General features: G+C 33.5%; 1 protein-coding gene across 1 annotated transcript; it reads right to left on the bottom strand.

Annotated features, from left to right (window-relative positions):
* Positions 1-5,793: 5,793 nt before the first annotated feature.
* LOC127074086 (ethylene-responsive transcription factor ERF026) lies at positions 5,794-6,753 on the bottom strand. The gene has a single exon (XM_051015367.1). The coding sequence runs from the start codon at positions 6,694-6,696 to the stop codon at positions 6,193-6,195; it is 504 nt and encodes a 167-aa protein (XP_050871324.1). The 5' UTR covers positions 6,697-6,753; the 3' UTR covers positions 5,794-6,192.
* Positions 6,754-12,998: the final 6,245 nt, after the last annotated feature.

Raw genomic sequence — 12,998 nt, 5'->3', positions numbered from 1 at the left:
CACCGCATAATGCCCTTGGATTGGCTAACTCCTAAGGGGGATGCGCTAGCTACATTTAGATGAGTGCTTCTTGAACGTGAAGTGTGTCTTAAAATACTAAGTCATACCATCCTACACAGAACACACAATAATCTTCATGATTAAAGCATTTAATAATTAGGATACCAAATATCGAAACAATGTAAAATTTTACAGAGTTTCTAACTAATAAAAGCAGTAGTAAGGAGACAATGTTCTCTTTTTATCATATTTTCTTCAGATAGCCAGAGTATCAGTGTAGCCAGCCTTATTTATATCTTCCCAATAAAGTGTTGGTCCACTTTGGACGTATCTGGATCTTCGTAGCCGATGGGTACAGTGGGACGGTCGGCTTCGCTGAGGGCATGACTTAAGGACAACTGCGGAGATTATGGAGCCAAACAATTATTTTTTTAAATATTTTGGCACAATGACTTCTGATCAATGGGACAACGAAACCCTTGTTCCTCTTTTACTTTGGCGTGAATACTTGCCTGGGTCAATTATGATCGGGTTCTATTGGGGCAAGAGTATGGTCAGACGATGGTGAGTTTCCTTTAGAGGTTTGTCACCCTGACCCTCACTGATGGAGTTTGACTCACTTATTTCACCTGATAATATCCTTAGCGAACGATGATGTAGGGAGAGGGATTAAATATTGCAGGAGAATTGCGATCCAAAACGCAGCGGGAATTAAAATTTTCTCCTTTAGAGATCCTTATGAATGGTCATGATCAGTGATAGAATATTTACCTCTTGTGACGATTGAAACCTTTGGTGCAGATCTCTTGTGACGATCAAAACCTTTGATGCAAATCCACGGAGCGATCACAAACGTTGAACGATGACAACGTCTCTACTCAGTCCACACGAACGGATTCCTTCAATCTCAGTGCTAGCTGGTACGAATGAAGGCTTTGAGTGAGAGAGAGAGAGAGAGAGAGAGAAAACGAAAATAATGCAACCGCGCTGAATGCTTCTGCACAAGGGTTCTATTTATAGAACCACTTGTGTGGGCTTCAAGCTAAAAAGCCCACTTAAGTGTATTTTGGCTCATATCTTATAATATGCCCAAAATCACTTAAGCCCATGGTACCTTACCATATTTCGTATTCTACTCAAGTACACCGTACCTTACGATGTTCTATAATTCACTTAAGGGCACCGTACCTTACGGTATTCCTTAGTTACTCTATCTCTCATCAATCCGTCCTTTGTGTGTGACCCTGTAGGTTTTCGTGACGTTGGCAATTATATTAAATCACGCATTTAACATAATAAACAGTGAGCGGTATCTAGCAACACATCACTGCTACCCAAGACACGAAAATGTCATGTGATCTGACAAAACCTTCTGTGATAATACTTATGTGTATAATTATCCTTTTGCCCTTATGTCTATATTGAACACAAGGCATAGACCGTGTCATCCTTGTCCAGTTCAATATTGGGCCCATAGACATTTATCCTGTTATGCAGGATGGGCAAATTCCATCTAGGTCACTCATGTCCCTCAGCATGCTTCGTGGAGTACCCATCAACTGTCTTTATGGTTATCCAGTTACGGACAACGTTGGATCAGCAATAAAGCACTCGACTATACATCTAGGATCCATGGTGGTTTCATGTCGAAGAGTGGTATACACTATTATCACCATGAGAATAACTTATGACACTTTGCATAACTTTCTATATAGTATTCTCATAGCGGGTCAATCCGGTGTAAATATTACTCCTAATATTCATACCTATGTTTAAGACTTGATAACTCTTTATCCATGATCCATGAGATGTGATCATCAGTCTACAAACATAATAGTCTTAATGCTTTAATGTTATCCCACTTCACACTAAAGCTCGACTACGGATACTTTAAGAATAATGTCCTTATGTTTAATGTGATCTCATGATTAAGTCATACTTGATACATTAAACAGACTAGCTATTCTAGGGACTTTATTAAACAAACATAATAAAGAAAAAGCCTTTTATTATTAATAAATAATTCGATACAAGTACCAAAAGTATTGGCCTCTAGGGCTTACACCAACAAATATATATGCCGACCAGAAGCATATTTGATGAGACTTCGCTTCCCCGCTACCAGAGTCTGGGGTGTCACTCCCATGTGTGTATTTAGTGAATTACTGTTATCCTGCAGGCCCAACTATAGAGATCTGGTATTTTGGCCATGTTGGACCATACATTGATGCTCAAAGACCGTTTCCTATGAATTATCTCATACAGACTCATGTGTCAGTTTGTGATCGTCGGGTAACTCATAATTTTAGTTTGCTCAATGTTCTCGTTCTTCGAATGTATTTATTCCCGGACATCTTTATTTCTTGATGTAGTTCTTAACAACCATATGGAAGAGAAATATTACTAGGAGGTCGTCGCTAAAGTAATAGAGCTTCGAATCTAAGGGTTGATGATAAGGTGTATTATAGTTGGAACGTTCAACACTTCGCATCATGGGGTTGCGTAGCATTATCCATAATGATTACTTCTTTAACCGCATATATATTTACGCTAGAACTTCATTTCACTTGGTTGCAACTAAGTAGATTTAGTCGCAATACGACCTTCATCACAATCTATAAGATCTAACATGAGGCGATGTTTGTTCATCATTTGGAGATCATTCGTTGCTTGAAGAAGGTGCTCCAGTGAATGATCTTCTCCAGCAGTAGCTATGAACTTCCGTATCTTCGAAGTCGTCAAGGTAAGTATCGCGTCAGTGAAGAATAATTGAGGTAATACGAGATCAAAAGTTTTATCAGGAATCTTCAGTATGATCTTGAAGGCAATTACCTCTATTCTTTGGTAATTCTAGCATACACCTGGATTTGGATCTAGGATAATTCATTCTTTTAATTCACAGAGCTTTTCTGTGAAACAGGGATCTAAAAATTCGATGAACCATAATTAAAACGATGATTGATTAGATTGAACATAAAGGATCTTCTCATTCTATTTTGATCGCTCTTGATTGAAAAATATCCCTCTGTGTGAAAGACTTCCTGAATGTTGTATGCCATGCCTGAATTCTCAACTCTTCATGTGTATGCTTTCCTAAATCTTCCCATCTCCTCTTCCTCAGTGTTGAATTCCAATTGAGCGAACACGAGTTTTGTTTCCTTTTTGACACATTTATGTTGAGTTATTTTGTAATGAATATTATTCTCGACTACCTTCATGTATGTTCTTCTTACCCTAGTATCACAATGCGTTTATGGTTCCATTTTTTAGTTTTTCCTATAACTTCCCTTCTGCACCTGAATATGTTTCTGCATGCCACCATGTGTTATATCTTTCATCCAATATTTGCGGGGTTGTCTTTGTACGCCAGTTGTAGGGTTTCTTCTTCCTTTCATCTTTTTCCTTTCTGACATCATTTTTCCTTTGAAATATGATCGTTGACGAAACTTTTCTGACTAGCAGTTATTATATTTTCTTATTTTAATGCAAAGCTTTTCTCGTCTATTACATTAAAAAAAATCTTGTAAATCCATATCTTTTTCCATGTTTATCCTTCTTTGATGGTATTACTACTACATCAATGTTTACATACTCTCTGAATATTTTGTACATCTCTTTGCTCCAAAGTTGTCTGGAATTTTAGTGAAGTAAAAGGTTGTGCTTTTGTTCTCGTTCGTTGCTTCCTCGTATCTTCCATATGTATCCCATTGATTCTAATCCTCTTTAGACTGTTGGATTAATTTATTAATCCATAAATTATGACTCATGTAATTAAAAGTTTGGCTTAAATGAAGGATACCCTAATATGATGATTATTTGGATTGATGGATAATTAAGCCAATGGGATTTTATTTTGAAATTCAAAATTTAAATCTCTCTTCTCTCTCTTCATGGATGTTGGGACATAACTCTTGAAATAAAATGTGATTGTTGGAGTAAGATGACTATAAATAGGGACCTTTAGAAAAACAAGAACACTTGAAAGTTCTGATATTTTAGTTGATGGTTTATTTCGTTTTAATCTTGATGTTAATTTTAAAGGATCTCTGTTTAAATATTGAACATATTGTTGGTAGTAAGTGAAGTACAAATAATGAGAGTTCTGCTTATTTGTGGCTTCCAAGATTATGTCACATATCTAAAGAAAGAGTAATGAGGTTAATGAAAGGTGAAATATTACTTCAATTGAATTTTGGTGACTGAAATATATATTCAGATTGCATTAAAGAAAAACACACCAAACAAATATCTAAGAGTTTGTCTACAAGAAGTAGTGAACTCCTTGAATTGATACACACTGATATTTATGGTCCCTTCGATATTCCTTCTCGGGGAGAAGAAAAGTATTTTATCACTTTTATTGATGACTTCTCACGTTACTGTTACTTGTATTTATTGCATGAAAAATCTCAATCAGTGGACATGTTAAAGAGTATTTAAAATTTGAAATTATAGACAAATCTGTTGTGGGAAATTTGATGAGTGAGTTGACGACTAAAAATTCTAAATGATCTCGACCCATTCATGATCATGTGACTCAAATGAGAAATTTGGAAGCAAAGTTGAAGTCCTTAAGTATGGATGTGAATGAATCTTTTCTTGTACAATTTATCATTAACTCGCTTCCTCTTGAGTTTGGATAGTTCCAGGTGAATAATTACACCATCAAAAAAAAAATGAAACTTTCAAGAAATTAAGGTCATGTTGGTTCAAGAAGAAGGGAGGCTAAAGAAAATGAAAGATCATTCTAATAATCTCACGACTCATGATGGAGTCAATTGCAGTAAGGTCAAGCCAGACAAGAAGAAGGGGAAAACTCCTTTAAAGGTTAATAAGGGTGGAGTTCAAAAGGAGAAGAAGTGTTATTTTTGCAAGGAGAACAGACACTTCAAAAAGGATTGTCCAAAAAGGAAGATGTGGTTCGAAAAGAAATATATGTTTTATGTTTCTATAAAATTTGAATCAAATCTTATTGAAGTGTCAAATAACACTTGGTGGCTTGATTCGGGTGCGACTACTAATGTGTCACATATTATGCAAGGATTCCTTTCGATCCAAACCATTAAAGGAAGTGAAAAAATTCCTTATATGGAAAACATAATGAAGGCACGAATAGAGAGAATTGAGACGTATAGATTGATCTTGGATACTGGTTATCATATATATATATATATATATGAAAAGTTGTCTTTGTGTACTTGGATGTGTTAGAAATTTAATTTCTGTTGCAAAGTAGGATGAATTGAATTTTAATTTTAGGATTATAAATATTTATTTTCTTTGTTTAAATATTCATACTATTATGGTTCTCTTTCTTTCTAGTTATTACACAAACAAATAAATGAAAATTTCTTAATCATCAAAGATACATAAAAGAAGAAGGAAGAGATGAAAAAACAATTCAGATCAAAAATCAAGAATTGAACAATAATCCACGTCATGAATTTGAATATATTTTTAATATTTTTCATAAAAATTAAAATACCGTAAAAATTATGATATAAAGATTCTAAATATGAAAATTTCTAACCTAAACTTCTTGTGGTTGGGATTTGGTGTGATTATTTTATAATAAAATTACTTTTCCTTTGCAAAAAAAAAAGTACATATTATCATTCAACTCCCACGCAAAGCAACCAAACATGCCTTTTACAACTTTTGCATCGCAATAGATTGTCTTCTCTATTTGGTTTTGTCCTGTTGTTGGTGGTTTGAACTTTTTGTCGCATATTATTACTCTTTAAACATCATTATTAATCACGCATATAAAGAAAAGAAAAACTATATACCACCAAAAAAACTCACGCCTCGTATATATATAATAAAAACTTAACAACACATTCTAATACAAATGCAATCAGGCCTACTAGACTATTGATTCCAGAAGCATCAAAACACACACAAACTCTAGCAAATCATGCTCAGTGCAATGCATGATATGCGCCAGATACATTTCTCTAATCAATTATATAAACTATTTTTTTCTTAGTCTAACTCCATTTCAAGGTGAATAAGTTTGAATCTGTGTCTCTCTAATCGGATGTCCCGGCAACTACCGATTGAGTTGGATTAACAAGACATTATATATAGTAGTTTAGTTACTTTGATTGGTGCATGGGATTAGGAACGGAAAAAAAGTACTAGTTATAATTTATATCATATGTATATTATAAAGGGAGAGAGCGTGGTTGATCAAAAATGGTTCCACAAACTTTGTCCCATAGTGTAATATTGATCATGTGAGTAATCAGAGGGTGGTGGATTCATTCTGGGAGGTGAAAGCATCATTCCCTCCGCCATTGCTACCATCAAACTTGGCATAGAGAATATAGCTTCTTCATCAAGAAACTGATCGGTTTGATACGAAGGATTAACTTCAAAACCAGCACCATTGGTGGATTCAGCGTTCATGAATTCAGCTGCAGCAATGGCAGCGTTACGTATGTCATCGGCAGAATTGGAAGCCGGGACCGGATACATGCTAGCCCTGTCGGGAAAGTTTAGCACTGCGTCCCGACCTTTGAGAGCCATAGCCGCAACATCATATGCTGCGGCTGCCATCTCAGGGGTGGGGAATGTGCCTAGCCATATGCGGTTGGTTTTGCGAGGCTCGCGGATTTCAGTCACCCATTTTCCTCCCCGGCTTCGAATTCCGTGGTATGTTGGGTGTCTTTTGGAAGAAGAAGAAGAAGACATGGCTGATTAAGTGTATTAATATTTATCTAAGAATGATTGGATGAATTAAGAAGAAGAGAATGGTTTGAATAAAGATAGTGAAGATAGTAAGAGTAGATATATGAGTGATGTTGAGTAGTAGAATGCGCGCAATAAAGGAGAAACCGTGGCGAGTTCGCGGAGTAACTGAGTCTGAGTGATGATTTTGTTGGGACAAGAAAATGGTGACGATGGGTTGGGTATAATGGAAAATGGGGACTGTTTTGGGTGTTTATATTAATTTCAATGACTAATGGACAACTCATTAAAACGAAGCTAACGTACAATTTCTGTGATTAATAATGCAAAAGGAAAGTAACATACAATTTCTATATGGATAATGCAATTAACTCGTCTACATGATAGCTACAGCTAGTAACTCTTCGATTTCACTTTCATTATATATATATATATATATATATATTTTTTTTTTTCAATATAAATGAGATTTTTTCTGCGTGCATATTCAAAGATTAATTTTTCAGGTCGAGAAGTACTATCATGGACGTATAAATTTCCTTCAAAAGAATTCAATATTTCTGTGTGTCAGTCGAACTTAATATCTTTGGCAAAGTTTGAAGAAACTTAATATCATCTAATTCAAATGCTCTTGATTATTGATTATTATTATTTTTTAGCTTAGTAATATTTTGGCTTATAATGTTATGGGGATCACAATTGCTAAAATAATCGCAAGATAAAAATTGCACAATTGAGATAATTGGGATAAAAAATATAATTAATCACATTTTTATTATTTTGGTGACAGTTGATTAAACGATATTGATTTAATTTTATTTTACACTCAAAACTAATTAAAGTATAAGTCAAAATCAGTATACCCACTACTATAAATAATATCTCATCTCGAATGCAAAATGACTTTTACCACAACCGAGGTAACAAACACGACATGAAAAGTAGTCACTTTATCCTTTGATTATAAAAAAATCGAGGTTATAACCGAAAAGATTATTGGTTCAATCCCTAATAATACCATATTTTTATTCTTAAAACTATGAAATGCGTGTCAATGTACCTATCGATTTTAATTTAAAACACGAGGGAAGACGTTATATTGGTACGTCGGTTTTATTTATTAACCGACGTGTTAAAGCTTATCTATTTGTATATAGTTAATTTATTTTAAAGCTCATTTTGACCGGTCTGTATCATTTTTTACACACAAACAGAATATTGATCGAACCAGAATCAGATGATTTTAAATGCACAAATTTAGATTGTTCTCAACAACACCGAATATAAGATTTACATTGTTTTCAAAATCAAATGTATAAACTTACATTGTTCTCATCAACACAATATACAAGATTTACATCGTGTTCAAAATCAAATATACAAATTTACACTATTATCATCAACACATGATACAGAATTTACATATTTGTACAATCAAGAAAAACTATTGTTGTTGAGGTTCATAACAAGTTAAGAAGACATCAACCTAATGTGATCGAATGTCATCTATATCTTTTTGTGAACATGGTGATTTGTTGCTAAATTTCTATAATTTGAACAAAATTTGAATTACGATAAGCTAACAACAACAACATTAACTTTATATATATATATATATATATATATATATATATATAATATATATATATATATATATATATATATATATATATATATATATATATATATATATATATATATATATATATATATATATATATATATATATATATATATATATATATATATATATATATATTACATGTATATGGATTAAACTAATACCTTATGCTTAGTCTATCCATTTGTAATAGCTTCGGAGATAATATAAAACATTTGTATCATAACATAGTATCCACAAGAATAACTATCGGGTTGTTTTCGCCACTACAAATAATATTCATACATTTATATCACTAATACACAAAAATGAAAGAATGACAAAAAAACACATGTAATATACTTAGTTTTGGATAATAGAACCTTGGTTTTTTACCAAGTACATTATATTTAATTGCATTGTATCTCTCCACCTCTTTACACATGTCAGTTAAAGGTAAACACGAATAAAAGTTATTCAAAAACTAAAGGTAACATTTGAGTATTAAGAATAATACCACTTACCCACCCAAAAAGTTAATCATAACTTCTTCAAGTTCCTTATGCAATGAGCAAAACATAACTACAACAATTTGCTTTGGGCATACAATTCTTAATTGTCAATGATTACTGTATAAATATTCAGAATAGTTAATAATATGTATAAAATTAATTTATAAATGAAAACACAAGTTAATACTTACGGCAGAAAAACGGGGTCAAATAATATTCTTTGTTCCCTGTCAACAACTTGTCTTATACGTAAAGTGTGATATTGTTTGCTATCACACCACCATGAAGGTTAATGTGTGATAGATCTAAGAAACCATATTTTCTTAAATTCTTTTCAACACACATCTCATGCAAGAACCTTCAAGATTCAAATCTTTATGTTAAAGTACAAGAACATATGAATATAAATAGAAATCAACGTAAAAATTATATTTACGAGCACTGCAATTCTAATATGGTAATGTCTAACCATTCACCCCCCTTCAAAAATCCCATAACATAAGTCTTAGAAAGTACGAAAGATTGATCTGGATCATAACTTAATTTAATATCCTAGAAAATGTATGAATATTATCTAATGTCATTGAAAGTCTCTTAGTGTTATCTGGTTATGGTGGTGAGGTTTCAATATTGTCCTGGTGGGCAGAACAAATTTCTTTCGTACTTGTATCATCCATAACTTTTTCATGAATGCACAACTGAGCATTTGAAATTGATTGGTTGGCTAGACCCAATGAATTCAATTTTGGCATCATAAAAACAACAGAAATACAATACAAAAATAAAATACGCAAACAATAAAAACAACATACAACACAAATTTTTTAACTTATACTTATACCTCAAGCACATTACGGGTACACTTCTCGGACATCGTCTCAAGCTCTTCCTCCTCTGACATCTTTTGTTCCTCATCGGCTAACCTCTTTCGCTCCTCCTGCTCCTTCTGGACATCCTTTCGGACCTGCTGCTACAAACTTTCCCCCTCCTTTTGAATCCGCTTCTCCCTTACCTCCCCACATGTACAACAACTATCTCTTATATCTCTCTCCTACGAGTCACTTGTCTACATGATTTAGATGATCCAAAATGTGAATTGAAGCCAACGCCTCTTCCAAGACCACGGTCACACCCTGAACGCTCCTCAGTTCCAATTGCTTCTACCAAGAAGTCATGACGATCTTGTGGACCAAAGAGGTCAGCTTTGGTTTGTTCAACTAGTACATCCTATAACACATACAAAATCTCATCTTTACCAAATTGATTTAGCCAAAATAAATATTATTGTAAAAAGTATCTACTTACAATCTTTTCAACCACTTCGTGTGTAGCCTCTGATGTGAACTCACCACCTTTTTTTTACGCGTCCTCTTTCATTTTTCAGTGTGTGATGATAGAGATGGAGTGCAATCAAGGCTTATAGAATCTCCCAGCTTCAATTCTGTTTGTTTTCTTTTTTCTTCAATCATCTTCTTTTCAAGTTTTTCATATCCTCCACGAGACAACCTATGTGGATAGATATTTCTAGGTCTATTATACTTTCCTTTTTCGCTCATAGTCAAGAATTCAGGAGTGGTGCGAGACTTTACAAATTTCTCCTAATCATCTAAATTAATAAATGAATACATCAAGTATGAAGGCTTATATTCAGGGCCATTTTCATCTCTTGGATTATTAATATAATCATGGGTGAGTTGTGTATTAAAGCCCCTTCAAAGCTCACCATCATATGCAAACAATTTCTTTTTCACCATACTATCATCTGGACTAACATCAAACACCTTCTATGTTTACACAATACAATTGTTATTAGTATTAAACAAAAAAAATCATATAAACTTGTAAAATAAATCATAAAACTCAAAATAAATACCGTAATACCGGTCCATATGTTGTTTTTCAAATCATCTTCAACGTCATGCCAATTATCTATCAAAATACTCATTTTACTTCTATCTTATAATGCAATGTAATCCATAAAGTCCTCAACATTTTCACCATAAGCCCTGCCAGTTGCAACATCAACTATAACCGGGTACCGAATACCATTTTCGTGGGCTTTTTAAACCTTGCTATACATCGTGGCATCTCTAATTTTTCTTTCACGTTTTGTATTAACAGAGGTTGCAGCAGATGTTGTGTGAGAGATGTTTGTTGAATCGACCATGCCTATCTAAATAAATAAAAATAGTAGAGACACCAACGGGAATCAAACAACACACATAAACATACTAACTAACATCACTTCAGTGATAAACAACACATAGAAACATACTAACTAACAATATTTTAGTTATCAAAATGGAAAAAAAAATGATCAAGAGAAACTAAAGTCATTTCAATGATACTAAAATCATTTCACTGATACTAAAGCAATTTCAGTGAAACGAATGCAAGTGAAAACCAACTCATAGAACATGAAAGACATTTAAGTGATATAAACCTACTGTTGGAAGAAGAACAAACATGAAAATAAGAACAAACCTACCTTAACCGTGATGCCTTTTAATGTTCGAGTGTTGATGAATGTCAATTGTTGGAAGAGTTTTGATGAGAGTTACGATGAAAATCGCCTAGGGTTTTTGGGAAGAGAATGGCAATATGAAGTTAGAGCGTTGATAGGTAATGAAAAATTAGAGTCTAGTTCTTTGAAGTATTTAATGCAAAGTAGAAATCACATCGGTTTCTCAAATAAAACCGACGTGTATGTTTTAATAAAAAAAAACACCATAGCGCCACATTCTAGGAATACATTTAAAACATCTATTACGTAGGTGTTTTTAAAAAAAGGGTAATGTTAACTTGTGTCCTAGGGGCACAAGTTAAGAAAGCCACTTATAGAAAGTTTGTATTGGAAAAAACAATTAAAAAATTAATTTTATATTTTTATTAAAATCAATACACAATTTCCAAGATAACATTTCTTTATTTGGTTCTTAACTTGTGCCCCTAGGGCACAAGTTAGCATTACCCTTAAAAAAAACCCGAGGGATATGAATATATAAAATAAAAAAATAAAAAGGGCTTTTGAAAAAATTCATTTGAAAATATTAATTCAAACTAGATTACCTCTCAGTTGGACCATGTAACTGAGGTTAATACTAATAAAAAAATGAAAAAGAAGAAAATGAAAAACAAAGAAAAAAAGGGAAGTTGGAATGGTGCCAACTGGAAAAAAAGATTAAACCATTGAAAAAATCATAAAATGCAGAACGGAGATTCGAAACGAGCTCCCTTATAGCTATATTCTCTCGGTTTTTAAGAAAACCGAGGGGATATGTTGTATATTATTTTCTAAAAATTGAACATGGAACTCCTAGGGTATATCTGTAACACCTCAAAATTTGCCCTCCTCTCTTGGGACTAGCATATCATTATTGCATATCATTTTTAGGTCATTAGGCATTGCATATTGCATATCATGTGGTTACATTGTGCAAATCATCCTCACAAGTCTTGATCAGAAGATAAGAGGTCATGGTGCAAGCTAGGGTTTTATTGGACTGGTCATTAATCATCTGAGGATGTGGAAGTCCAAATTAGGGTTTTGTGATTCTCAAGGAGATTGGTCTTCATCTTGATTGAAATGATTTATCATCATCATCATGGATTGTCATCATCAGGTGTTGGATCAGGATTCCTTGAGATTAGGGTTTTGACCACTGGTCAACCCTAATCCGTTGCATTGGGCCAATCAGGGCATAGCAAGGAGATGGGGTCTATGGTGGATATGGGGATCATCCCATGGTTTTATTGAGATTATTGAGGCTAGGGTTTCATCCTTGGGCCATTTCATCAGAAGATTGGGGCTCAGATTGATCTACGCATTGCCAAATTCATCTATCAGTTGAAAAAGTCAACTGTGGTCAACTGTGCTTGATTTTATGGATTTGGAGGTGGAAGTGAGTTGGGTACACTTCATTCATGTTGGAACAAGTGTTATTTGACATGTCAAAGCTTAAGAATGGAGAAAATAAAGTCAGAACAAAAATTGCCAAAAATAGAAAGTGACTTGTAATGGAAGTTTCCAAAAATGAAAAGTTTTTGATCTCAAAATTACATGTCCAATAAAGCTTCAAATGAAAATTTGTTCAACATGAAAGTTGTAGATCTTGATCTCACCTTTCCAAAAAGTCCAAGAACTTGAAATTCCTATGTATGGTTGGCAAGTTATGGTCCATTCAATTTCAAAA

The sequence above is a fragment of the Lathyrus oleraceus genome, chromosome 4, assembly GCF_024323335.1.
Source record: "Lathyrus oleraceus cultivar Zhongwan6 chromosome 4, CAAS_Psat_ZW6_1.0, whole genome shotgun sequence".
NCBI lineage: Eukaryota > Viridiplantae > Streptophyta > Magnoliopsida > Fabales > Fabaceae > Lathyrus > Lathyrus oleraceus.
The sequence above is the reverse complement of the archived record's forward strand: the minus strand, read 5'-3'. Positions and strand labels throughout refer to the sequence as shown.

Excerpts from the sequence above, each read along its gene's own strand:
- LOC127074086 (XM_051015367.1), bottom strand. The coding sequence starts at position 6,696 with ATGTCTTCTTCTTCTTCTTCCAAAAGACACCCAACATACCACGGAATT.